The sequence below is a fragment of the Seriola aureovittata genome, chromosome 12 (genome assembly GCF_021018895.1).
Source record: "Seriola aureovittata isolate HTS-2021-v1 ecotype China chromosome 12, ASM2101889v1, whole genome shotgun sequence".
Taxonomy (NCBI): Eukaryota; Metazoa; Chordata; class Actinopteri; order Carangiformes; family Carangidae; genus Seriola; species Seriola aureovittata.
The window spans coordinates 25136617-25162943 of NC_079375.1; the positions used below are offsets into that span (position 1 = coordinate 25136617).

General features: G+C 44.2%; 2 protein-coding genes across 3 annotated transcripts; one reads left to right on the forward strand and one right to left on the reverse strand.

Annotated features, from left to right (window-relative positions):
• Positions 1 to 898: 898 nt before the first annotated feature.
• olfml2bb (olfactomedin-like 2Bb) lies at positions 899 to 8008 on the reverse strand. Its single transcript, XM_056390805.1, has 9 exons — positions 7333 to 8008; positions 6118 to 6393; positions 5900 to 6007; positions 4590 to 4742; positions 4254 to 4473; positions 3730 to 4170; positions 3392 to 3568; positions 2903 to 3099; positions 899 to 2722 (listed from the first exon to the last, which is right to left on the reverse strand). The coding sequence occupies exons 1-9, from the start codon at positions 7576 to 7578 to the stop codon at positions 2333 to 2335; spliced, it is 2208 nt and encodes a 735-aa protein (XP_056246780.1). The 5' UTR covers positions 7579 to 8008; the 3' UTR covers positions 899 to 2332.
• A 459-nt stretch (positions 8009 to 8467) lies between these two features.
• On the forward strand, positions 8468 to 25512 carry LOC130178494 (protein Niban 1-like). 2 transcript variants are annotated; one of them, XM_056390802.1, is made up of 17 exons: positions 8468 to 9203; positions 9505 to 9604; positions 9731 to 9787; positions 11109 to 11550; positions 13979 to 14109; positions 14324 to 14461; positions 14966 to 15083; positions 15545 to 15706; positions 19307 to 19422; positions 19551 to 19655; positions 21367 to 21529; positions 21674 to 21855; positions 21998 to 22144; positions 22256 to 22366; positions 23001 to 23108; positions 23329 to 23440; positions 23933 to 25512. In XM_056390802.1, the coding sequence occupies exons 4-17, from the start codon at positions 11496 to 11498 to the stop codon at positions 25243 to 25245; spliced, it is 2961 nt and encodes a 986-aa protein (XP_056246777.1). In that variant the 5' UTR covers positions 8468 to 9203; positions 9505 to 9604; positions 9731 to 9787; positions 11109 to 11495; the 3' UTR covers positions 25246 to 25512. The 2 variants fall into 2 exon arrangements, with proteins under 2 accessions (XP_056246777.1, XP_056246778.1); XM_056390803.1 differs by lacking the exon at positions 8468 to 9203 and adding an exon at positions 9212 to 9258.
• The last annotated feature ends 815 nt before the right edge of the window (positions 25513 to 26327 follow it).

Here is a 26327-nt window from a genome sequence, read left to right on the forward strand (position 1 = left end):
CGCCACTGATCCCTTCAGTGGATTTTCACCTCGTCCACATAAAGGAGCTTTGAGTGGGAGTATTTATGAAGCAAAGGTCGTGACCTCCAGAACAACCTCCCTCCTTTTTCTTCTCTCTCTCTCTCTCTTTCTTTCTTTGTGCAGATTTTTAGCTCAGTGGAAGTCAGGAATGCATTTGCAGATACCACTGCTATCTTTAAACCAGACATTATACTGTGTGTGTGTGTGTGTGTGTGTGTGTGTGTGTGTGTGTGGTCCTCATGCTCCCACACATGTACATGGAGTGGTTTTAAAAAGTGACAGTTGCAGGGAGAACACACGTGCATTCATTGCACTTGGCGAGTCTTTGTGAGTGTGCAGTTGATGTGAATGGGAAGCTTTCTTCTGCGTCCTGCTGGGTGGTCACCCCCCCCCCCCCCCCCCCCCCCCCCCCCCCCCCCCCCCCCCCCACCACCACCACATGTCAGAAGCTGCCGGACTGGAGCAGAGGCTCATGAACTAGTCCATGAAGCAGAGATATTAACTCCCCATGTGTTCTCCTGCTGTTTCTTACTGTGTTAATTATGCTCTTGAATCGTCAGTGTTTCAGTTTATTAAGACCAAAGAGAGCCGAGCCAGGCGGGGATGAAATACAGTTCCTATTTGAGACGCAGTTTTATCCCACAGTCCGTCTCTGTGAGTCGAGGCTCTTTAACATGTCGGCGCTCTGCTGTGTGTCCTGACTCAGACTCTCGCCGGCTTCCAGCTCGCTCTTATTTTCCACCCTGGGATCCTTCCAGCGGCTCGGCGGCTTCCAGGAAAACTAAATCAACCCCAGAAATAATGTCCGCAGCAGGATGCACAAGACCGGCAGAGGAGACAGAGAAACAAAGAAAGAAAGAAGGAGGGATGGACTGGACCTTTTCAAAACATTTTATTATAAATTAACAAACCAAAAAGGAAAACTTGTAGTGAAGCAGCTGAACTCAACCTTGTCTTGGGATATTTTTTGAAACAAGTGAAGCTGTGAGGAAGGAGCACGTGTTCCCACCTGCACTAAAGCTTCAGGTGGAACATGACAGCAACACTCTCAGCAGACCTTCATTATAAAAACATAAATACAGTATAGGTTCTGATCGTATGAGAGAAGAGGCTGCGGCTTCATTACACACTGATTATAGATGCATTATAGTGACGTTGGAAAAGTATCTGTAAACTTTATTCTTTTAAACCAGAATCAGCTTCGACTCTCCGGAGCTGAACATCTTAAACACAGGACTGATTTCAAATATTATACATTTATATAAACCACACAAAACTCACATTTACCACTGTAATACCATTCAGTCTCTCTCCCTGACTTTCCTCCCTCTCCCTCTCTCTCTCTCTCTCTCCCTCCCTCTCTCTCATCGCAGCTTGTAATAAAGTCAAAAAGTGCCAAACAAGAAATTTACCGTTTTTCCATTCACTCACTTAAATGGGAAAGTGGTGCCAGAGCTTTTCTTGGACCCCACTGTACACTGATATATTTCCACTTGTTTTCTGCTCTCCCGCTCTTGAGCCTCGTTTTCCCCCAAAAAACATGTTGAAGTCGACCTCACGAACCTTCCTACGCTGAGGAGAAGTTTCCCCGAGGACGCTCTTAGAAATAATTAACCTTAACAAGTCGCAGGAGGCTGAGAGGAAACACAACCACAGCGTTTATTGAAGTTTTAAGTGTCGTTAAGTGGCTGGTACCGTTTAGATAAAGCACCAATCAGTTGACTTGTGTGACTGAGCCGATGTCCTCTCCCTCTTCTTCCTTCTCTAACGCTCAGGAAACGTACCGACTCGTTTCTAGGTTGAATATGAGTTGAGGAGTTTAACATCTGCCTCCAGCTGCAGCTCCGTCAGTCACTTTCCTTACAGGGGGCGACTGCATGAAAGCGGAGGGCCGCGCTGCACCGAGTTCAGGTTTAAGTGTAAAACATTTTGTCTTCGTGTTGTTCACAACACTGTCGCCTCGCGATGGACGTGTCGTTGTTATGTAGCACGGCTTTAAAGAAGCAAAGTTACCTTACAGTTATTCAGCGTGATGTTGAGCACCACTGACAGCTGGCGTTAAGAAGCTTTGGTTCGTGTGGAGACGCTCGTAGAAAAGCCTCGTTACTGTGATCTTGAGTCGTGGGAAACGAGGCGCTCGCTGGTTAATACTGAGGTTCTCATTCAAATACGTTCGGTTACACAGATCCGCGGTCACCGAGCAGAGGCCTGGTGTTCCTTCTGTCATCAGCGTTGTTGTTTGGACGTCTCGCCGGATGCTACATCGCTGACCACCTGTCGACCCGCCGCTTCCTCCGTCTCCTCCACCGCGCTAATAAGCGAAGGTGACGTCATACATCATCTGATGTCCGTTGTCCCAGGCGTACAGCTTCTTGTCCAGCGGGCAGTAAGCCAGCTGGGAGGTGTGCGAGTGCATGTTCGTGAACGCCAGGCTCGGCACGGTGTGTGTGAGCGTGTGTGTGTCGAAGGCGTACGTCACGTTGGCGTAGCGACGCTCCATACTGTCCACGCCGTAAAGCACGCCGCACACCAGGAAACTGTTGCCGTAGTGACCACGCCGGAGGCCCGTGCGGAAGCTGCGCACCGGTAGGAGGTCACGGGGGCGGAGGTGGGTGAGCAGGATGACTTCCTGGTGAAAGCCCTCCGTGTCCAGAGCAGGGTAGAGTAACCACAGGCCGGACTCGTCCACGGCGAACTCCACCTGGAAGCAAACACATGCACACGCTCAACGTCACTCAGGACAGATACCAGCTCCGTACAACCTTCATATCCAGCTCTCACAACTACACTCGCTGAACCGAACCCTGATTGGTTTTCCCTCTCGGTACGATTCGTTTGTGCAGGTGTGAAAACAGGAATCTCTGAGACGTGATTGGCTTACTTCAGTCTGTGTCCTGTGAGCCTGCTCCTCCAGTATGGCGTCATGCAGCGTGGTCCAGGCGGCTACGTATCTGTGTCTCAGGTCGTACTTGATGACGTCCCTGCTGAACGCCCGGTTGTAGTAGAACGCCCCGTTGTACACGACGTGGCCCGTCCCGGTGAAACTGTAGGGCAGCTTGTAGGTGTTACTCACCTGACCTGAGAACAGCACACAAAAAATTTAAACACACAAGCCTCTGTGTTTGATTGTTTTATCGTTTATTTAGCCATTAAAACATATTTAATATATATATATATATATATATTAGCCACATTAGCACATTTGTCTTGTATGTCTGCTAACTTTAACTGTTAAACTGACAGATGTTGACACAGTGTGAAACTTACTAATGTCTCTTTAGTTATTTATAATAATCTAATTCTAATTATATTATAATAATATCATAATAACCTAATTATAATATCTATGTGACACACACAAGTCATGAACCTGATTTGAAGGTTTCCATGTCTCGGAACTCTAGGAGGTTGTTGTCATAGTGACCGCTGGTAAGGTAGATGACGTTGCCGTGGCCACGTGCATCTCTCATCCACGCTCCCTCACTCTGGCCGTACGAGTTGTGCTGGACGGGATCGGACAGGCTGGCGACGGTGTCCTTGCACACTCCTGCAGGAACACACACACACACACACACACACACAACACACACACACACACACACACACACACACACACACACACACACACAAACACAGAGCGACGGAGTGAGTCGAGACTCTAAAAACCTCATCAGCTCACTAAGTGTTGAACCGTGCGGGGAACTGTACCGGGCTTCTTGGTGGTCTTCGGTTGGTCGGCCGGGCTCTCCGTCCAGGTGAGGCGACTTCTGGCTCCCTGCACAGACTCCGCCGTGGGAGGCGCAGCAGTGGGTGCACCTATATTGGTATCTGAAGCCGAGGCGTTGCGCTGAGCGACAGGTGTGGTGGGCGGAGTCCTGGGAGTGGTCGTTTGCTGGGAAGTAGTCGCCAGTTTGGCGGTTGTTGGCTCTGGAGTTGGTTTCGTGGCGGTGGGGGCCGGTTTGGTTGCAGTTGTGGTTTGTCGGGTGGTGGTGGGGGGATCTTTGGGGGGCTGGCTTGCTGTCCTCGGTGGGGGATCCTTGTAGTCTCTGCCAACGGTGGGGGCGGGTGCTGGATTGTGGGTGGGGGACGTCCTGGCGGGCGGGAGCTGGTCGGAGATCAGTACGTCTGAGGTGTTCGCCGTCACATTCGCTGTAAGAGAAGGAACATGAGAGAAGATCTTGTAACAGTCGTCACCGTGTGACGTAAAAGCAGCATCAGTACGTCAGACTTACTGTTCTTCCCTCTCCCTCTCTCCTCCTCCTTGTAGCTCTCCTCCTCCGCCTTGTAATAGGTCACGCCCCGGATGACCACGCTGCTCTTGTCTTTGACTGGCGGCCGCGGCTCCGTCTTCTCTTTGATGGGCTTCTGGGTTCCTGTCTTGTTCCTGGTCGGCTGCTGTAGCTCCAGACCGTCCTGCTGCTGGTTCTTCTTCGGCTGACCTTCGAAATCCTTCTGCAACAGCACAAACAACATCCCGTCCGGTTTAGAAAGAATTTTTCAGTAGATATTTTTAGAGAAAATATGTCGGGAGTCTGTCGTTGCTTCTCATTCGCTCACAGAGTCAATACCTGCTTGTTGGTGTAGGCAGGCGCTCGGCTTTTCTGTCCCACGTTCCCCAGATCACTCGTTTTCTTTTTTTTCTGCTGGCTCTTCTTCTCTTTCTCCTTTTCTTTTGCTCGTTCCTTCTCTCTTGCTCTCTCTGTGAGGTTACGGGTGAAGGCCTGGAGTTGAACATTAAATTTAGTTCACTCAAAAAACACAATTCACATCCACAGCTGCTGTTTGTTTTTTAAACTTGGCAGATCGTAGACAGTGAAGAATGTCTGAAGAGAAACTCGACATGAAACTTTTGGACACACTTCCTGTAGAAAATACTTGGAGAAACAAACGTCTGCCGACGCCCAAAATGCAATTCAGCTGACCACGCAGCTGTGTGCTCGACCTGCGAACCAACCAATCACACCCCAGTTAACTGATCGATTACATCTGATTCATCTGCAGCAGCGACGGGAAGGTGGAGGAGGTTAATGTGCTGTTGATGGGACACCATCACGTGTAGCAGTGATGGTGATGTACACGCACTGAGCACTTTATTAGGAACACCTTAAACTCCCAATAACCCAGAATCATATTGAAATGTGTCACACAGTGGCTGCAATGAAGTCACCGCCTCGCCACTCACACTACTTCCAGGTTACGTCCCTGTTTATCCAGACTCACACTGTTACCTGAAGTCTTGAGTAATGGCTATTAAATGTTTTGTGACCTTTGGCCAACAAAGTGTAATCAGTTCACCGTTGAGTCCAAGTGAACGTTTGTGCTGAAGGGACGCCCTTCAGGAGTTCTGGAGATGTTTGCGTTCAACTGCATTTTGTGAGGTCACCGTGACCTTGACCTTTGACTTTTGACCTTTAGCTGCCAAAATCAAGTCAGTTCACCCTTGAGTCCAGCTGAACTTTTTTTTAACAAATCTGAAGAAGTTCCTTCAAGGCGTTACTGAGATATCGTGTCCACGAGAAGAGGACGGACAGACGAACAACCTGAAAACAACATGGCTGCCGCTCTGACTGTCGCCGGCGCGCAGGAATAAAAACAACGTGAGTGCTGCTCATTCACACACAAGCAGTTTAAAACGGGCTGTGACACACGACAGAGGAAGGCAACCTGGAGGAATTTATCTAGATCTTTTTAGTGAATCGAACTGAGTGTTTGAACGGTGAGAGCGGCGTGTCGTCCATATATCCAGCGGAAATTACTGCCTTGAGAGAGTGGTGTACTGTGCACATTTGTGTGTGTGTGTGTGTGTGTGTGTGTGTGTGTGTGTGTGTGTGTGTGTGTGTGTGTGTGTGTGTGTGTGTGTGTGTGTAAGCATCCTCACTTTTTCCATGTTGTCCACCCTGGTCAGCAGTTTGGTGGTGACCGAGTGGAGCTTTAACAAGTCCATGCCGTACAGAGAGCCCTCCAACAAGTCCATGATAGTCGCCAGCTTCACAGACAAGAGACAGAAGAAGGAATAAAACATCTTTACATCATGTTCAAACTCTAAACTGCTTCGAGGAAGGATTTGTCTTTACTAGCCGATAGGAAAGTTTCTACCTTGATGTCGTCCTTGCTGGCCTCCTGCAGCTTCTTAAACCTGTACTCTCCCTCGCAGGGGTTGACCGCTGAAGGTGGAGCCATGCACACGCACTTCTTACAGTCCGTCCCCTTGGCAACCGTCTCCACCGTGTAAAAATCCTGGGAGGGTGACGCGACGTCATCGCTGTCGTGGAGACGGCTGCAGTCGGAGCGTTTGATTGGTCGAACGATGCAGCGACAAACACAGTCGGAGCCTGACGACACCGTCTTCACTTTGTCGTAATCACTCAGCAGCTGAAAGAGAAGGACACGGGTTGAGTTTCTCTCTCTGCAGGTTTTTTCAGCTCGACTCAGACGGAGGGGAAACTTTAAAGAAATAATGTATTAAACTTTAATATGAATTTATTTTGGAGTCTTTATATTAGTCAGAAACGCATGAATGAGAACTGAAAGAAGCAGTGAGTGTGTGCTGATCTGCAGCTACAGGCGTTTACAAACAGCCACATTTTGGTTTGGAGCGCCTACAGTTTGAAGGATATTACATAACCAACCACCAGAGGGATGCAAACTGTTGCCATGGTACACACACACACACACACACACACACACACACACACACACACACACACACACACACACACACACACACAGAGAGAGCTCTGGTTCTGATTTACCCCTCCATTTAAGCTGAACTGACAAACTGTGTGGGTTTGTTTGGGTTGTGTTTAAATGAAAGAGAGAGGAGCTGCTGCGTCTCACAGGTCACAGTGTTGGAAATGAGACATTCAAGATTCACAGTAAAGGAAAAAAGAAATTTATGAAGTGGATGGAAAATTTTGCACCAAGTTGTCACCACTGAGACACAAAAATCTTGAGGTCAAAGGAGGGAAATTAAACTGATCTTGGGTCGAATTTCTGGTAATTTAATATTTCTCATCATTAGCAGGGTTTTATTTATTTATTTATTCATCTATTTTATAATGCATGGCTCATACAGAACTTCATTTCAATTCAATCACCTTTTACCACCGATTAAGGACTTTAAACAGGGAAGAAGAAGAAGAAAGAAAGAAGAAAATACTTTTTTAAATTTAAAATAAAAAAGTAGTTAATTATAATTGATGCCTTATTGATAAATGCTTCTTTTTAGTCTGTAAAACTTCTTCTGAACACAATGAGTCATTACAGGACTTTGTTAATGAAGTTTTTAGTGCACACATCAGTCTGTCTGACCTGGCTGATGATGTTCTCCTGGTTGTCCAGCTCGTCCTCCAGAGGCTCGGCCGCGGACTGCTGCTCTCTCCCCGGGGTCCCCTGCTGTGTAGCCGCGGAGGGAGCATCCTGGACCGGTTTACCCAGTGCTGCCGCCTCGGTCAGCGGCATCTGCTCCCGCGAAGAGTCCGCGGCTCTGTCCGGCTCCAGAGCATCAAGTCCTCTCACACTGCAACACAAGATCAGCAGTGACAGTCTGCGCCACATGTCTGCTGCAGCAGGGCGGGAACAGGTCCTCCGGTACCGATCAGGTCTGTGCAGCCGGAGAAAACTCAGCAGGTCCCGGTCAGACTCCCAACACTGGACCGGTTCCCCACATGAAACTTTCCCCCAAAACTTTATCGACCCTTCCGCACTGCACAAACCAAAGTCCAGCTGTATTTGGTTTCAAAAGCGCATCAACACCTTCGACACATTGAATGAATCCGGATCGCAGCTGAATTCGGATCCGCCTCCAGAACCGGCAGATCCAGTCACATCCGACTCACTGACTTCCAGACTCGGCCCCGAGGAAAAGGAGTGGGCGGTGCCACAGTCAGCCGGAGCAACATGTGGGCCGGGCTCCTGGGAACCACTACTGACTGTCTGGACCCGGACTGGGCAGGTGAACCGAACAAAAAAACCGAACTGTGTCTATTTCCAGGTGCAATAAATATTTTAATAAATTTTTATCCAGATTTCAGGAAGTTTTTTTTAATAGATTTTAATGAATTGTAATTAAGGATTGTTTTTTAATTAGTTTTATACCACCCTGTCTGTATTGTGAACCTATGGATTGTGCATTTAAAGATGAATCCAGCCCTTTTTTAAAGAATTTACACGTGTTATTCCTGAGCCCAGAACAAACTGCTGAGTATCTGTGAAGGTGCTGAACTCTCCTCTAAAGTGAGAAACCAAAGGAAGAACCTTAAAATGTGCAACTTCCTCCCAGTTCCTCCAGAACAATGAATGAGGTTCTGATGCTGCGAGGCCATAAAATATTTGTGTAAGTTCTTACACTAAAATGAGTGTTTCACATCTTAAGTTTTATATCCAATTCAACATCTGGATGCCAGCTGTTAGGAGGAACTCTGCACAGCTACTGTAGATTATGGGGTTAGTGAGGGAACTTAGTGGCTCAAAGTCACTTCAGCTTTATAACTTCAGTAGCCTGACTATTAAAAAGAGAAATGCAATTCCTGCATTCCACATTTTCATTTGTCACTTCTGACATTTAATCAATATTTGACTGGAAATCACATCTATCGATTCTTCACAAAGTCAGAGCCCCTCGTGTTAATCTGTGGATTCTCAGTAATGGCCGTCCGGTACCGGTGGCTGCTTCCGGCCTGGTTGTGGGTTGTTGGACCAGGCGGACCGCACTTCAGCCGGATCTCTGGGCCCGGACCCGGACCCGGACCCGGCCGAGTCTTTGCCAGAATCATTTGAATAACAGCAGAATAAAGTAAACTGGGGAACAAAGAAACGCAGAAAACTTTTCGTACCTGAGACAGTTTCAGAATCGCACGAACAGGAAACGGGGCGTGGAGGGAAAAACCAGAGGTGCGCACATCTGTCTTCTTTAATGCACTGCGCACATACGGGCATTTCGGCCTAAAGGCGCCAACTTTGCTTTAAATATGGAAGACAAAAAGCAGGAAGGTCGCAGTTAATCCATGTCTGGTTCTGAGAACAGTCCACGGTCCAAACACTCTGAAACTCCCACCAGGATTTATACGCTGTCTGCACGAAGAAATCAACTGTCCGGTACCGGAGTCGGAGGCTTTGAATTTACCTTCTCAGCAAAGTGGTTCGAGTGTTGTTTGGCCGCTGTGGGACACCGTAGTTTTGAGGTACGTTCCGTACGGGACGCCATCTTGGTTTAATGTTTTCTTCTCACGGTGCAAGGTAAGCAGTGTTAACAGCAGCCTGCATCATCTTACAATAACTTCACTGTGATTCTGAGGTTTCACAAAGACACTGTGAAAGATGAAGTGCTTTTGTTAATATGTGCACAAATACAGAGCAGAAAACTGCATATAAAACTCAAAGTTCCCACACAGCGTTGGACACTGCAGTTCCAAGTACAAATGTTGACCATGTTTTTACACGTGAATCCGATTTGAGTCCAACTTTTTTAAAAATGTGTCTCAGGATTCCTGTTAACAGCACCTGCAGTTGGAGCTGTGCGGCTCCCTCCTTTGAAACTGACAGGAGCTTCCTGCAGAACTTGCACCTGACTGACTTAATAATGGTAAGTGTAATAAATTTGAGTTAAAAATGTTACTCAATACTCTTTTGTGAACAGTTGCCTTAAATGACCTGGTTTTCCCTGCAATGGAAAGTTTGTTTTATTTAGTATAATTATGTGTTTTCACAGGGAAACCAGAATCCACCTCAGGCCAGTGCCACACCACAACAGAACCGGCAAGAAATGGTAAGTTATTGGCATGACTACACCTCATATCTGTATGGGCTCAAATTATGGTCAAAAGAATCTGGACTTGTAAAGTGATGTTCACAAGTTCTTCCAAATGCAGTTGTTGTTGTTGTTGTTGTTGTAAATCAACCATTGTAAACCTGTAATTGTGCATGTGTAGAAGACATTTTGTATGAATAAATAAGATGTCATAAAAATAAAAATATCTTTAATTTAGTTTTACTTTGTTATAGTACATGAACCTTGGAACCTTTCTTTCACTTATTTAGTATATATTGTGCATTATGACATATTCCTTACTATTACCACCTGTGAGAGATGAGTTGGCTGTTCCAGAGACTGAACAGGACAAATGAAGATAACTGAGTGTAGCCTACATGTAGAAAATACCGATTATGCTGTAAACAGCAAATGGACTGAATGATTACAATAAACTCAGTGGTAAAGAAATGACAGCAGGTATCTCTTTACAGGTTGTATGGGTATGAAATGTGGTCTATTTACAATGAGTCTTCATCAGTATGGGATGTCAGAACCTTTCATTCCCTCAGTCTGCAACATGACTGATTACTGTCACCCTGGCAACGGTTTCCGGTTTAGTAGTTGACGTTAGCGTAGCCTGCTTATTAACAATGAACAATAAAATTGTAATATGTCATTTCTTAACAAAACAAATATCAACACCAAAAACCAAACTATCAAAGACCTTAACCAGGTTCTGTCATTTCATTTCTTACAACCGTTAACGTAGCGCACGTGACATGTCACCGATTATTTGAAGAAATAAAACAGCTTTAAAGAAGACTGCGTGCTCTTACTTTGAAAAGCGGAAATGGCGGCCTCAGCAGGCGATCACTTGTTGACTGAAGTCGATTTTCGTTCAGACCGGCAGGTTTGTCTCTAAACTCTGTGTAAAACGTAAATCCACAAGCGAAGAGGAAAGATTAATTCAAAAATGTTTGTTTGAAAGTTGTAAATATTAGGAAGATATTCACTAATGCTTTTAATTTATTTGTAAATTAATTATTCTGTATTCACAGATATGTTTTTGTTCGTTAAACTTGTTTGTAGATCCGTTTTTTATTTGCAGTTTTTTTTTGTGAGTTTACAAATGTATTTTTTGTATTTGTGGAAGGTGTTTTATATTTACAGATCACACATAAATAATATTGAGAAAAAATCTACCTCCATACTCATCCCTCTTTCTCTTCACCTGCACAAGGTTTCACATCTCATTTCCTCTTCTCTCCTTCATTGTCTTCCTCCCTTTCTCTCTCACTCCTCCCTCTCTACTCTCTTCTTCACTCTTCAAATCCAGACTTCCTCCTCTGTCTTCCTCTCACCCGTTCTCCACCCCTCTCCTCCTGGTTCTTCATCACATATTATTCTCCTCTCTCCTCTTAACTTCAGCTCCTTTCTGTCCCTGCCTCCTCTCCTGGTCCACAGGTCACACTGTCAGCCTGCAGACCTACCAGCAGGTGGTGAGGTTGTGCCGCTCCTGGCTGCGACTAAACCTCACCTACGTCCCACCCGCCCAGCTCACCACAGAGGAAATGAGCTGAGCAAAAAGAAAAAAAAAAAAAACCTCTTGACACATGAGAGCAACTTCATTTAGTTGTGATGTAGGTTTCCTGCGGACACAAATTCAAACAACTGCATTAAACTTTTTCTACAGACATCTGAGGAGAAGGGAAACAGAGGCAGTATGGGAGCATCTTCTTCTGGCCTGTTGGATGAGGCCAAAATCAGCCACATTAAAGGTAAAACTAACACTTTAATATGAACATCAAGCACAAGAGAAGCTGTGAGGGGTGTGGGTCAGACTGGAAGTGGCACTTGTTAGTCATAGAAGTGGCAAATAGTGTTGCAGTGTAGTTAAGCTTCATTTGGACTGTGAAAGTGTCGGTGCTGTTTACGTTGGTTTATCCTCCACTTTGTATCTGCTCTAGATCTTAATATCAAGTTAAATTACACAGTTTGTGTTCATTTCTAATGGTCTTAACATGTTTTATATACAGCCTGTATATGAACACATTATAACATCTACACTAGAGCTGCACAGTTAATCGAAATATAATGGAAATCGCAATATGGCCAAGTGTAGTATTCAAATTGTAGGAGCTGCAATTTGTTTTGGAGGCAAAATTTGTCATAACATTGTTGTGCATTGTTAGAGAGCGAGACGCCCCGGTCTACAAATCACATTCTCCAGACGTAAAAGGAACATCACATCATCACTTGTATATTTTTTCTTTCAATGGAAATTAAATGAAAAACTGAAATCCCAATATATTTAAAACATTTTTGCATTATCGTGCGCCTTTTAATCTGATGAGAAAACTCCTGTTTTGGAGACTGTAGACTGTAGTTGTATTTCTTCATGGATGGAGAAGGGAGATCGTAACTATTCCCGCTGGTCTTTATTAGATAGTTGTCAGTGAAGAGGCAGACAGGAAACATGAGGGGACATTGTAAATCACCAGGATGACAGTTGTTTTTTTTTTTAAAAAACGGATGTACCATGAAATGGGAAATTATAATCTAAAGTCTAATAAAATCATTTTAACCTCAAATGAACTTTGGCTTTAAAACCAAAATGATTTGCTGTGTGAGTCTCTGTGCTCATTTCTTTGTGCATTCCTATACATGTTATCAGCACAGACGCATCCTGTCACTAAGCTCCACTGCAAACCAGAATGTAATTACAGCCATTTCCAACTATTACATTATTATGGGTTGTCTAATCTCTTTGTGTGTGTGTAAGATGAAAGTCAGACGACAGAGTGTACGTGATAATAGCTGTTCACTGTAAACAAATGAGAGACAACAGATTAGGACGGATCCACATTCACACACATCAGAGGGAGAGTAGTCCAACAGTTCTCTCATGTCCTGCCACCGTCTGACAAAACTCAGCTTTAAAGGTAGAAATAAATATGAACGTTACCATCCTGAACCACAGAGTAATATTAATGTAGATTCTTTAATAGATCTATAAATGTGTGTTGATGCGTCATTGTGACGTGATAGAAACAAGTTGTTCATTGGACAAATTCAGTATCTATTTACTATCTGAAGTCGGACTGTGGTACGATGAATTCTTGGTAAATTAAGACGTTTTTCAAAATAAAAAATATTGGCAGCAGAAAACGTTTGTGTCGACGAGGACGTTTTACTTTGAAAATTCAGTGAAGAGTGAAACAATTAAAAATAAAATCTGATTTTAGTCTCTAAAAACACTTTCCCTTCTCTTTGCTCTTTCCACAACAGTGTTAACAAACCACAAATTATGAGTCATGTCTGGTCAATGCAGGTGTCATTGATTGTCACCATGGTAACACTGGTCTCAGGCCTGAGTTAACCTGGGAGTAAGGTGTCTAATGTTTCTGCCTTAAAATGAGTCAGTCTTTATTTTCCAAACAGTCTGACTCACATTAGACTGGAGCAACACCACTGAGAGAGCTCTGTGGAACCGGCCCCAGATGTTGGCAGCTGTTATCGGGTTTCAATTCAGTTCACTTCAAGAAACTTTATTCGTCCGCAGGGGGCAATTGAAAGGGCGCATTGAGTAAAAACACACAAATACACAAACAGGAACACACGACCAGTGAAAGACAAACTACACATGAAGAAAAACAAGGACACGAAGAAACAACAGAGCAAAACAAACTTATAGAAAAGTTATGTTATAGTTAAATTACACATCCAGCAACATCACCATTCACCTGTAGTTGTTTCTCACCAGCCAATAGTTACTATAGTTCAACGGCCCCTCTCCTTTAAGCTTTGTTTTGGTCTCCAACAACAATTTATGCCTTGTACTGGTTTTTTATCTTTTACTGTGCGTTGTAAGGTCTCCTTGAGTTCCTTGAAAGGCCTATAAATAAAATATTATTATTATTATTATTAACAGAAATGCTCCACTAAAACAATGAGCTAAAAAAGGCTGAAGGATCAGCTGCAAAGTATGGTTCTTTAATACATTGTTAACATAAAAATATTGTTTTGTGCAGGTTTCATATCTACATTTTCTGAATTAAAGCTGCTATGCACCAGCGCTTTCATGCAGTAAATGGCATCTGTTGATTAATTCAGTTCAGGTTTGAGTTTTGACAGTTTTGTATTTCTTCATACAGCACGACATGGTTTTTAATAAACGTGTGTGTTTGTGTGTTTGTGTGTGTCCAGGACTCGTTGACGGTACGTTCCAGAGCTTCAGTGAGTTCTACCGTCAGCAGTACTCCACGGCTTACTTCGGACACATACACCAGGAGGTGGAGCCTAAGAAAGAGGGGAGGGGCCTGTTGCTCACACGCAGGGTAGGAGCTGAACCCGCCGATCAGTCCAATCAATCAGCACTGCTTCACTCTCCCTGCATATTCATGGTGTGTGTGTGTGTGTGTGTGTGTGTGTGTGTGTGTGTGTGTGTGTGTGTGTGTGTGTGTGTGTGTGTGTGTGTGTGTGTGTGTGTGTGTGTGTGTGTGTGTGTGTGTGTGTGTGTGTGTGTGTGTGTGTGTGTGTGTGTGTGTGCAGCCTCAGTGCGCTCCAGAGGAGGTTCTATACCAAGGCAACGTGAAGTTCTCCTGCTGGGAGGAGCAGGGAAAGAAATGCAGAGAGAAGTACGTTGTCGTGAGGAGAGACTACACAGTGGAGATACATGACAACATGGAGGTAACTATGACACACACACACACACACACACGCACACACACACACACACACACACACACAGAGACGCACATGCACATAAACACAATCTTCAAAACAGGACTTCATGATATCCTCAACAATGACCAATAAATATAATAAAATACATTTTGACTATTTTTCTTTGTGTAACGGGTCAAATTTGGAAACATAAGAAAATACGAACAAGTTATTTTGAGAATCATTTTTTGGTTATCATCAGCCTGTCATGGTCTGATAATATATTTAACTGTTCTCTTCACCATGAGCAATAAATTGATCAATTGTGCCTGTTTTAAACTAAAAATGATTTGTACACTGTGAGTTAAAACGAGGTCTAAGGCACATAAAAACTCAAAGTAAGTGAATATATGTTATATTTATGGATGAAAAATAAGTTATTTAAGCAGATAAAACATTTTACTGGATGATAATTAGTTTAACTTTGACCCGTCCCTCTGTGTCCCACTCGTCTGTTCCCACCTGCAGACTTTCAACCGTGGATCTGTCGCCAAGTTGGTCCTCCAGCCAGCGGGGGGCAGCGTGCTGACCACAGAGGAAGAGTCCCGAGCTCACCTGGAGAAAACTTGTGCTGGAATACTCAACGGTAATATTAACTTATTCCTATAATATTGTTATTAGCACCGAGCTGTTCTCGACTCACTGGTTTGTTCAGCATCAGTGAGCCAATCAGCACGCAGCACGCTCTCGCCATGATCTAACAACGCTCAACAACAAAGCTCTTTACGGTTTCAGGCCCACGCAAGAGCCGTTTCCTGAAACCCAAGTTGTTATCTATCGGGGTCAGTTCAACCACCAAAAGTGTGGCCAAGGTTTTATGGTGTAAACCACAACATTCGGTTTTAAAGTGTTCAAAGTCTTCGGGGAAGATGTGACTGTGGCGCCGGAGATGCTTGTTTTCTTTTAACCATTTTGTCTTTTTTTAGGACTCGTTGTTTAATTAAAGGCATGTGTAAGAGCCAAGAGCTGCTGTCAGCAATTAACATAAACTTCAGATGCTTTTATTGTTGAAATTAAACTGTGTGTGTCTTTATTGTGTGTGTTTAGGCGCAAAGGAGGATTCTTCTTCGGTGGTGTCATCTCCAGACGAGTTTGCTGTGTATTTGCACCTGCCATACACAGGCCACACCTGCTTCCTGTTCCAACAGGAAGAGGAGCGTGGTCACTTCCTGTCTGCCCTCAAGACCTGCATTAGACACCGCAACCTTGGTAAAACACTCACACACACATTTTCTCTGCGGCCTAGTTTTAAACTCAGTGTCAGTGTTTGAAATGTGAACTCCATTCAGACCCGAGAAAAATGACAAAATAAAGTGATGTCCCACAATGCAACACACAGCGAAAGATAAGGACCCTCATCAACAACAGCAGCCCCGTTGTCCTAAAGGAAGCGTCTGGACATTTTTTGGAAACAGTTATTTGTTTTCTTTCTAAGAGCGAGATGAGAAGATTGATACCAGTCTTTTCAAAGATCAACACTTCCTCTCACATTCATCAGCAATAAATGTCTTTCTTTTCAATTCCTTGATTCAATAAGCTCGAGGGATTTACAATTATTCATATTGACATTACTGACTCTAAACTCTTCTCTACTTGTGGCTTTTTATCATGAAAGTAAAACAAGAAGTAAAACTCAGCATCGCTCATATGGAGACGAGTTTGTTGTTTCCTGCTTGTGGTTTCTACTCGCTGATGGTCCGGTTGTGAAAGGATGACGTCTTCAAAGCGACTGAGTAATGGAAATGTTGAAATGAAGAAAGGGAAACTCGTGTGCCACGATTCTGTTCTCACCACTCGACATGGTGTCGAGAACAAAGACTGGAATCGGAGGAAAACGATGTCCAAAGTTAAAACAACCGAACGCTGAACCATCACCTGTAAAGCTGCTGCATCCAAAGAGGAATATGAAAACAACTTATTATGCTTTTATAACTTCCCAATTTCTTTATTTTTACATTTGTGGTCATGTGATGTATAAACACATGAGCCAGTTTTATACCTGAGATTCATGTCAATCTTCTCAAAGTAATTAACAAAGTATAATACTGCTTTACTCTCAGCTTATAGAGCCATGTATGAAAAAGTTCTTCAGCCTGTCATGTTTTAATTGGAGGACTCTGTTCGCCCCGTTATGTTCCTGTTGTGAGCTGCTTGATTATAAAGTCTAGTTTTAAGTTTCACAGACAGGCTGCTGCAATTCAGCATGTCTCTGAATATGTGACTGTAAGATCCGGCTCCAGCAGCTCTGAGCCGACTATCTGCACCCGATCTGAGAAAGTAAATGTGCTGCTGTATCGTCTTACAAATAATCCACGGTGTGATGGTTTCTATCATGACACAGAAGTATTTCCTGTTTCACTTCCACAACTGTGAATTGTCACTGGAAGCCGCGAGCCATCAGGAGAAAAGCCAAAATATAATTTCCACTGTCCTTTTTCGTCACGCCATTTAATTAACCAGTGAATACAGTAATAGAGACAGAGAAACAGGCGGGGCGATCAGCTGTGTCTGTGTGTTATTGGCCGAAAAATATCGAGAGCTGAAAGGTTACCAGGCAGGAGCCACTTCCCTGGCAACGGATTTTCAAAACAAGAGCACTATAGTTGGGGCCAGGGGCCGTCCATGAGTCCGTCTGATGCACCTGACTTCATCTGCAGTGACGACAATCCTCTCTGCACACACGGTCGTCATGAACACATGGCGACACAGTTGACAACAATTAAACAGTTCTGACGTCTGATCGGGTTCAATAATCTGATAAATAAGATTTATTCCCAAATGTTACGGGATAAATTTTGATCAAAACAATCAACAGTTCATTGGAACAACAAAATAACTAAATAATAACTGGGAAAAACACAACGCTACATGCCTTAAATGACCCTTTGGTCCGGTGCAGTATTATAATGAGTCATAAGCACCATCCCACCACTGAGGACATTTCTGACAGTGCTCTTGTCAGTTGGACCTATTTCAACCTGTCACTTGCGGCGGCTGTTGCCTTGGTGACAGATAAAAATATTAATGCTGTCGGCTTCCTGTGTGGTTAGCAAGGATACGAACCAAAAACAAGCCCCTTAAGTCACCGGGTTGCAAAAACATGGCTGTTCGTATCTGCACAGCCACCAGAGTAACAGGAAGTGATGCAGCTGGCCAACGACTATTTCACTTTAGAGGAGACATGAAACCAAAAGCTGTGTTGATCTTATGAATCCCAGAGTAATTATTTTTTCATATAAGATTGTCTCTATACTTTTGTATTACTTCTTGATTCTTTTATCTAATAAACTGATGGTGGCTCCCTCTGGTGTCGGCAGAGCAACTCTCCTTTACAGGAAACCAGTGGCTCAGCTTTTCTGTTCTATTTTATCTGATCAAATTAAAACTAAGATAGAAGGAAATAAAAAAATAATAATCACCTTCAGGTCATCTCATCTAATTCGAGTACTTCCACCTAAAGAGAGAGTTTCTTAAAGCTGCACCAGTCGATATTTTTACATAAATGACAAAGTTAAAGTGACTGTCACCGCAGAGAATTATCACTAAGTTATTGGGTTTTTATTTTCCCTTTCAAAGTAAAACCACCCCCTCTTTTCTTCCACAGTCTGGTGTGTTTCGTGGGTGCAATGCTAACACATTAGCCACAGCAGCTTTATGAGGTGATAAAAAATCAAACGTGTGATTTTCAGCTGGTTAACTGCTGTATTTAGTTATTTAGAAAAGTGATGAGGGCACTAACTGCAGGGAGCCCAGTATTTTAATTTGATGTATTAAATGTTATGAACCACTGGTTTTTAAAAAAATTATATGTTGCACCTTTAAATTTTTAGATTTAAATTGTAAATGTAGATGATGTGTCCACTGGATGAAACTGTGTGTGTGTGCGTGAATTAACCCTCACTGTTCGGACTGAGTTAGACGAAGGTGAGCGAACTGTTCACAGGCGTTTCTCTACAGTATTCCTGGATCACACCTGAGGTCGGTGACATCAGTGGAGAAACAAAGTCACGCCGGTCAGTTTTTAGCTGCTTCAGCGCTTGATGGTGTTGATGATTAACAGGAAGCGCGCTCAGCAAGCGGAGGAGCTTTCGGTTCCTCTTGTTTTCTTCCAATAATTAAGTAAGAAGAGAAGGTCCAAAGGCCTCAAGGGGGAACGGGACTACAAACGACAAAACAATAGGAAGAAAAGAAGAAAAGCAGAACAGAGGAATGTTGATAATCAGAGATGTGAAACCCAACACCGTTAAACATAGCAACACTAGAAGTGTGTGTGTGTGTGTGTGTGTGTGTGTGTGTGTGTGTGTGTGTGTGTGTGTGTGTGTGTGTGTGTGTGTGTTCGTGGTTATGAGGCAACATGCACAATGGAGAAGAATAGGACGCATCAGACTCTGGGTCAACGCACATCATCAACATCAGTGAGGCATAAAACTAAAACATGGAGGTCATAAAACAAGTAAATCACAAATACAACTGAAGTGTCTCGGTGCAGATCGACTGAAGGCAGAGTGACCAGCGAGAGGGAACCTCAGGAGCGACTAACGGACCTCGGCTGGTTCATGTGCTGTTTAGAGGTCGGATATGAAGCCAAGCAGAGAGGAGCTTTAAAAGTCAATAGTCAGATTTTCAAATCAGTTCTAAGACGCACTGGGAGCCGGTGTGACCATAGTTTATCTAGATTAGTGTCACTTGACAAAATGTTCCCTGTGACTAAACCTCGTCAGATCTGTGTCGACGATTTACTGACAGAAGAAACTGAACATGATTGAGACCAAAGTCCAGAGTCGTAACGTAGATCCTGACTTCCTGCAGACCCCTGGTGTGAGTCTTCCTACGAGAGCCAGGCGTACATCCGCGCACTGCTCCTCTACCGGCAGGACAAAGGATGCTATGAATCCTGGGAAATGCTGCTGGGCACTGAGGAACAAGTCAGTACACACACACACACACACACACACACACACACACATTTCAGCTTCATGTCCATCTCTGGTGTTTTGTCGACTTGCTCAGTCTCTTGTGTTTTGTTTTTTTTGTTTTTTTGCACATCATGTAGGTGCTGGCCTCCCAGGTGATGGAGGAAGTGTTGCCATGGTTACAGAGTCAGCTTCAGTCCAGACTGAAGGGCAAGAAGGCTGAAAGGATACGACAGTGGTTGGCAGTGAGTTAAACACACACACACACATGAGAAGGGTGGGAGGGATGTTCCAGCTGTGGTGCTATGACAAACATTCGTATGCGGTTAACTTACTTTCTGACGGTCCTTGAAGGCAGCACGCACTACATGGTGTGTTTATTCAGTTCTGTCTGAGAAAAACAAGCATTTAGTCTTTACCTCCTTTTATCCAGCCACAGAGTTGGTGTTGGATTTACTGTGTCGATTTCAAGAACAATTTCTCTGGTAGAAAGTCGTTTGTTTACAACAAGTCTTCGTCTTCTTCATCATCAAATTTAACCACATTTCAAGTGCAGCTTCAAAAGATGTTTCCCTCTCATACTGTCACATGTCAGGACACATGGAGACAAACAACAAGGAATGGATGAGCTCCAGTCGAAGTTGAAACGATGGAAAACAACAATTGTGTCAGTGAAGTGAACGTTTCAGTGCGTCACGGTTTATTCGCCAAGTCTGTTTCCATTGCACTTCGTCACATTTTGTTTTTATGGATACAGCGACTTTTCCACCTCAGTCGAGCACATTAACTTTTTACAATGCTGTGACTTCCTGGTGTTTCCATTGAGTGCGACCGGACACACACTCAACACACACACTTGAAGAGGTCGGCTGGAGCATTCAGAGTAAAAGAGACTTTTGGATTATAAACTTCTGTCGACTGAAAATCATCTGAATAATGAAGCGAAACAGAATCGTGTCTGAACGACGAGCGACATGTTGTCCTTAATCAGACGATCAAAGAATTCAGAAATGTAACTGTAAATTCTGAGAAAAGAAACGATGAGATTAGAGAGTAAAGGTGAACAGACAATGAACGTCCAACTCTGCAGTTCTGCAGCTCTACTGAGCTTTTAGTGTCTTTAAGCTCATTGTTTTGATTTTAGGTGCCAGTGTCTTCTCTGTTTTGGTCCAGCATCACCACGTGTTTCCACATGTGCTTCTGATTAACCCAGTGTAACCCAGGTAACTAGCTGTTCGACAGAAGTTAGCGGTTAGCTGGAGAAGCTAGTGGAGCATCAAGCAGCTAAAGGGACATTAGAGCCAGATTGAATGTAAAAGAGGAGAGTGAGAAACAGAGTCAGAGAATCAGAGAATCAACAGTAAAATGACAATAACACACGATATAAAACGCTGTCACCTACAGACTGTAACAGGCCGACGCCCAGTGGTCAGTGTTTGGCCACAACAAACGTTAGAAGGCAGATAACATGTGTTGCTTGTTACACTGCCCCCGAGTGGCCGAAACACGTTACTGCAGGTTTAAAGACATTTTCATCAAAATTCTCAATCTGAATAATAAACACTCTGTACTTTACAATGAGCAGTAACTTGGGATTTCAGACACGTGTCAATCATCATTATTTAGTGTCATCACTGACTGACTGGTGTCACATGGCTCTAACTTCTAATCGTCTCAAATGTGAAGCAATGCATTTTGGGATTTGCACATGACATGGTTACAATATTTTTCATTCCACTGTGTGAATCTTTTTGGCCACTAAATGATGCGTTTACTGTTCAGTATTTCACACTCACAATCCAGCACTGGGTTCGCAAACAGGAAGTGATTTCGGACACAGCTTTCATTTTTCAACTCACGCCACAACGTTTTAAACAATTAAAAGTTTATGTAATAAAACTGTGACACGTGTTTGTGACGCAGTGTTTTTATGTTACGCTGTTATTATATGTTCAGACGGTTCAGGCAACGCACACGTTGGTTCTGGAGCAGCTAACCGCGGGTCTGGAGGCTCTGAGGGGGGCGTGTCGTCAGACGGCATCAGCCAATCAGGCGCTCATCAGATCCAACCTGGACCAGATCCTGTCGTCTCATTGTTTCCTGGAGCAGAAAGTCAGAGGTGCAGCAGAGCTTCAGTCTGAACATGACTACAGAATGATTGAACTTTGTTTTATTGGGAGGACTAACACTTCACTGTTTTCCTGTGTGTGTGTGTGTGTGTGTGTGTGTGTGTGTGTGTGTGTTGTGTGTGTGTGTGTTCCAGTGTGTATATGTGAAGCAGCAGAGAAAGTGTACAGTGACTCTGTAGCACCCTACCTGTCCTCCATCCTGGAGGTGCTGACAGAAAACATAAGCGTGGGGATTCAGGGGATGCAGCACACACTCCACACACAGATGGACTCGGCCTTCAAATCCACGAACGGAGGATCAGAGGAGACAAAGAAGGTGAGAGACCTTTCCAGAAAAGCATCTATGATTCAAGTCTTTACCAGGTGATTTTATTTTGTAGTTTGCTTGTAGCTCATGGTTGCTGTGTGTGTGTGTGTGTGTGTGTGTGTGTGTGTGTGTGTGTGTGTGTGTCCTCCAGGCCTTGCTCGCTCTGCGCTCCATCAGTCTGGATCAGAACTACAAGCAGGTGAAGAACCTGACGGAGTTACTCAAAGACTTGAAACAGCGGTTCGGGCTGAGCAGCGTCCAGAGGCTGGTGCACTCGGCACATCTGGAGATGGAGCAGGTATGACCTGCAGCTGGAGGTCCGGTCTCACCTGGGCCTTTCCCTCCGCACAGCAGTAACAGGTGAAACTCTTCCGTCCGTGTCGTGATGTTTGCTGTGCGTGTCTTCCAGCTGTTGGACAGTGCTGTGTACACCTTTGAACTGTTCCTCCAATCGTCAGCCAAACTGCAGCCCTCGCTGGTTCCTGTCAAGATGGAGAGAGCGAAAGAGCGAGTACTGAAGGTAAAGAACGACATCACACAATATGAGACGTCGCCTTCACATCGCGTGTGATTTCAGCTTCTGTGAAGGAATTCAGTAGAAAATGTGTTTTTAAATTTGTGAGTTACATATTAAGAGATTGTAATGAATGGATTACAATATTATATTAATATATCAATACTATATATATCAATATTATATTTATATATTAATAATATATTTATATATCAATATTATATTAATGTATCAGTACTTTATTTATATATCAATACTGCATTTATATAGAAATTCTATATTCATATATTATTATTGTGCAATATAAAACATACTCAACTCATATCTGAATGATCTGTAGATACTTTCTTTTTTATATTATTTTTCTTAGTTTATTAGAAATGATGTGTTTTTGTTCCTAATTCTGTTGTATGCAGAGTTTACAGGACAAAAAAGGCTTTCTAATGCTAATGCTAATGCTAATGCTAATATGACATCAACTAAAATAAGACTTTCATATACTCTGCAGGAAAGTGCTGAATGTGAATTACATTCCTTAACTGTAATCAAACTGAAGACACATCGGTTTAAGACTAATAATAGTAATAATTGTGTGTGTGTGTGTGTGTGTGTGTGTGTGTGTGTGTGTGTGTGTGAGCAGCAGCTGGACTACGACAGCAGGGTTGTCCAGAGGAGGCTGTATGAGGAGGCTCTGCTGGAGATCACGCTGCCTGCTCTCACCAGGAGGATGGACATCAAGTGGAAAAGTGTAGGTCACACACTCTGCTGGAGTCTCACCGAGTCTCACCGAGTCTCAGCGAGTCTCACCGAGTCTCATTGAGTCTCACCGAGTCTCATTGAGTCTCACCGAGTCTCACCGTGTCTCACCGAGTCTCACCGAGTCTCAGCGAGTCTCACCGAGTCTCACAGAGTCTCACCGAGTCTTATTTCAGCCTCCACAGAGTTTTAACTGTTGTTTCTGTGTCCAGGAGCTGCAGCAGTTTGAGCAGTACATCTTCTCTGACTACAGCAGCTTCATCCTGGTTCATAACGTCTATGATGATGTGTTGAGAAGCATCCTCAGCAAGGAGATAGAAACAGGTACTGTAACTTCTTACTCAGTCCGTCTGTCGTCAGGCAGAAACACTAAAATCAAGGATCCCAGTTTGTCCACACTTTCTATAGTAATTCATTAATATGATTTTATTTTATTTATATTAAGTTTTAAAACATTTCTGCTGTAAATTCAAAACCTTCCACACATAAACAGCATAAATATAATTCTACTTTAGTCTCTGTATTTACCATTCTTTACCTTCTTCTTTTACTCCCCTATCTTAAATGTCTAGCTCTTTGATGATTTATTATTTTATTCATTATTTTATCTCATTTTACATGAATGTTTTTAAATTTTTTTGTTTTAAATCAAAGCTTTTAACGTGTTTTTATGTTCATTTTATGTCTTTTCTTTGATGTGAAGCTACATTTCTTGTATGAATGATGCTGCACAAATAAAGATGATTATTATTATCATTATTATTATTATTATTATTATTATTATAACCATATTAACTCTGTCTTCCCTCTCCTCAGTGGTCCAGGATGCTGCCAGTAAGAAGAGCAACAATCTCTTACTGGACATTTCAGATCTGACCATCAGTCAGTACAGTCTGTTGGGACAGACGCCTCCTTACTCTGCACCAGGCAGCCCGGCCGTTCAGGCTCGACACCCGGAGGAAGAATCTGCTCCTGTGGCGGAGGAGGGAGGTCAGACGGTCACAGCTCGGTCTCAGAGCGACCCTGAACTCAACACTGAGGTCAAATCTGATCCCAGTGCTGCTCACAGACCTGAGCCGAGCGCAGTGCTTCTGTCTCCGGTGATTGTCGTCACACAACAGTTTGATGAACCTGCAGCAGAGGAGGCTTCTGGTGTGGAGGAAACCCGTGAAGACGTTCACCGTGGAACTGACACACCGTCGACGTCAGCTACAGCTGCGTCCTCCGACTCAGACACACCTGCTCCGGATGCAGCCGCTGCACGAGAAGCTGGAACACCTGACTCCCCTGCCATCCCAGAATCCACTCATCCCATCCAGGACGGTCCTGAGCCTTCAGTCTCCGCTCCGTCCTCTACCACAGATGTGACAGCTGAACCTGCTCAAAGTGACCGACCTGCAACGCCTGACAACCCTGCTACCTCAGATCAAACATCAGAGGACACTTGCTGCACCCAGCCCTCCTGCCCCTCGCCGCCACACCCACCGTGTCCCGACAGTCCCGTGAAAATCAGCCTCGGGACACTGAACGAGGCGATTGGTTGCGACTCGACGGCACCTTCTGTAACGCAGCCGACGGCTCAGCAGAGCACTGACAGAGCCGTCTACCTGACGGGACAAATCAAAGACAGCTGGGAGGTGGAGAGGGCGAAAGAGGAGAAGGGGAGAGAGGCTGAAGCAGGGGAGGAGACTGAACGGGGGGGAGAGGATGAAGAGAAAGGCGGCGAGCTTGAGAGAAGAAGAGAAGATGAGGAGGAAGCAGAAGAGGAGACTGAACGGGGGGGAGAGGATGAAGAGAAAGGCGGCGAGCTTGAGAGAAGACGAGAAGATGAGGAGGAAGCAGAAGAGGAGGACGAACGGAGGGGAGAGGATGAAGAGAAAGGCGGCGAGCTTGAGAGAAGACGAGAAGATGAGGAGGAAGCAGCGGAGGATGAAGATCAAGCAGAGGAAGAGGAAAAGGAGGAACAAGTGGAAGAGGAGCTTCTTGAAAACCCTCAGCCAATCGAATCACAACCTGGAAGTTCTGAGCCGCCATTGGACAGTGTGGCTCTCATCAGAGACCTGGTGACTGAGATCGTGGAGGTGGAGACGTTGGTCGGCCAGTGTGCCGACAGCAGCGGTACACCGTGACAGACTCGTTGCCATGACAACTGCAGATCTTATTAAGTGGAACGATAGGTAAGACGGGAAGTGAGAAAGTCCAGAAGTAAGTAGGTTACACCTGCGCCCTTTTTACTGCATCACGTTTATACTACTGAAGAAGAAAAAACATGTTTCTAAATAAGATAAAATCTGTGATAAGAAATTTTTTACTTTGCTGTAAACATCTGCTGTTTGCTTCTCTGTTAACACTGAAATGGATTAAATGACCCAATAAACTGTTAACACTTGACGACATCATGCCGCACAGTATTTAACTTCTCTCGATCAAACCAGAGGAACACGAGACGTCAGGGAAGAGTCGGAGCGGAGACTGATGCTAACCTTTGTTCTGACTGTTTCTCTGAGAACTCATGAACCAGACGTTCAGCAGGTTTTCACCTGCAGCTGAATCATCCACAGAGGTTTCCTCCTCTCCACAACAAACACACCAGGGGGTTAAAACCTGTGTGTGTGTGTGTGTGTGTGTGTGTGTGTGTGTGTGTGTGTGTGTGTGTGTGTGTATTCAGACATCAATCTTATCAAGGTGTCGCAGTAGAGTTGGGCTAAGTGGTGGCCCTGGTCTCTGCTTTTGTTTTGGTTGTTGTGTTAGCGTAGCTAGCCCAGTGTAGCAGCAGCCAGACGGCGGCGTTTGTGTTCGACAGGTGTAAGATGTTTTTTGTTTTTTATATAATACAATATATGATGAGTGAAACACTCAGTCAATACAATGACTGAGTGTTTCCACCTTGAGCTGCAGTGAACCAATGACAGTCTCATAAAAACATTCAGGGTTTCATACGTCACAATCCTCAGGAACCAATCCTGTTAACTTGTGGGGGCGGGGTTAAATACACCTGAACCTTGTCAGTACAGAGAGAGAGTTAGCATTAGCACAACTGCTAACACTGTGTCAGGCACTGCCAGTTACAAGCTAACTAACAACATAAACAGATAAAAAGATGCTAAATATGCTAACGGTTCTGACCCGTCTGCCAGTCTCTGGTTCTGGTCTCAGACTCCTCCTCTGAGTCTTGGTCTGACTGAGTCTCTCTGATGTTTCCTCCTCTCAC

What these genes read in the sequence shown, in the direction of transcription:
- olfml2bb (XM_056390805.1), bottom strand. Translation starts at nt 7,578, where the DNA reads ATGTGGCGCAGACTGTCACTGCTGATCTTGTGTTGCAGTGTGAGAGGA. An exon ending in GGGTGGACAACATGGAAAAA is followed by an intron (nt 4,743 to 5,899) that starts GTGAGGATGCTT and finishes GTTCAACTCCAG; the next exon opens with GCCTTCACCCGTAACCTCAC. An exon ending in GAAGACCACCAAGAAGCCCG is followed by an intron (nt 3,569 to 3,729) that starts GTACAGTTCCCC and finishes GTGTTCCTGCAG; the next exon opens with GAGTGTGCAAGGACACCGTC.
- LOC130178494 (XM_056390802.1), top strand. Translation starts at nt 11,496, where the DNA reads ATGGGAGCATCTTCTTCTGGCCTGTTGGATGAGGCCAAAATCAGCCAC. An exon ending in GCCTGTTGCTCACACGCAGG is followed by an intron (nt 14,110 to 14,323) that starts GTAGGAGCTGAA and finishes GTGTGTGTGCAG; the next exon opens with CCTCAGTGCGCTCCAGAGGA. An exon ending in TGCTGGGCACTGAGGAACAA is followed by an intron (nt 19,423 to 19,550) that starts GTCAGTACACAC and finishes CACATCATGTAG; the next exon opens with GTGCTGGCCTCCCAGGTGAT.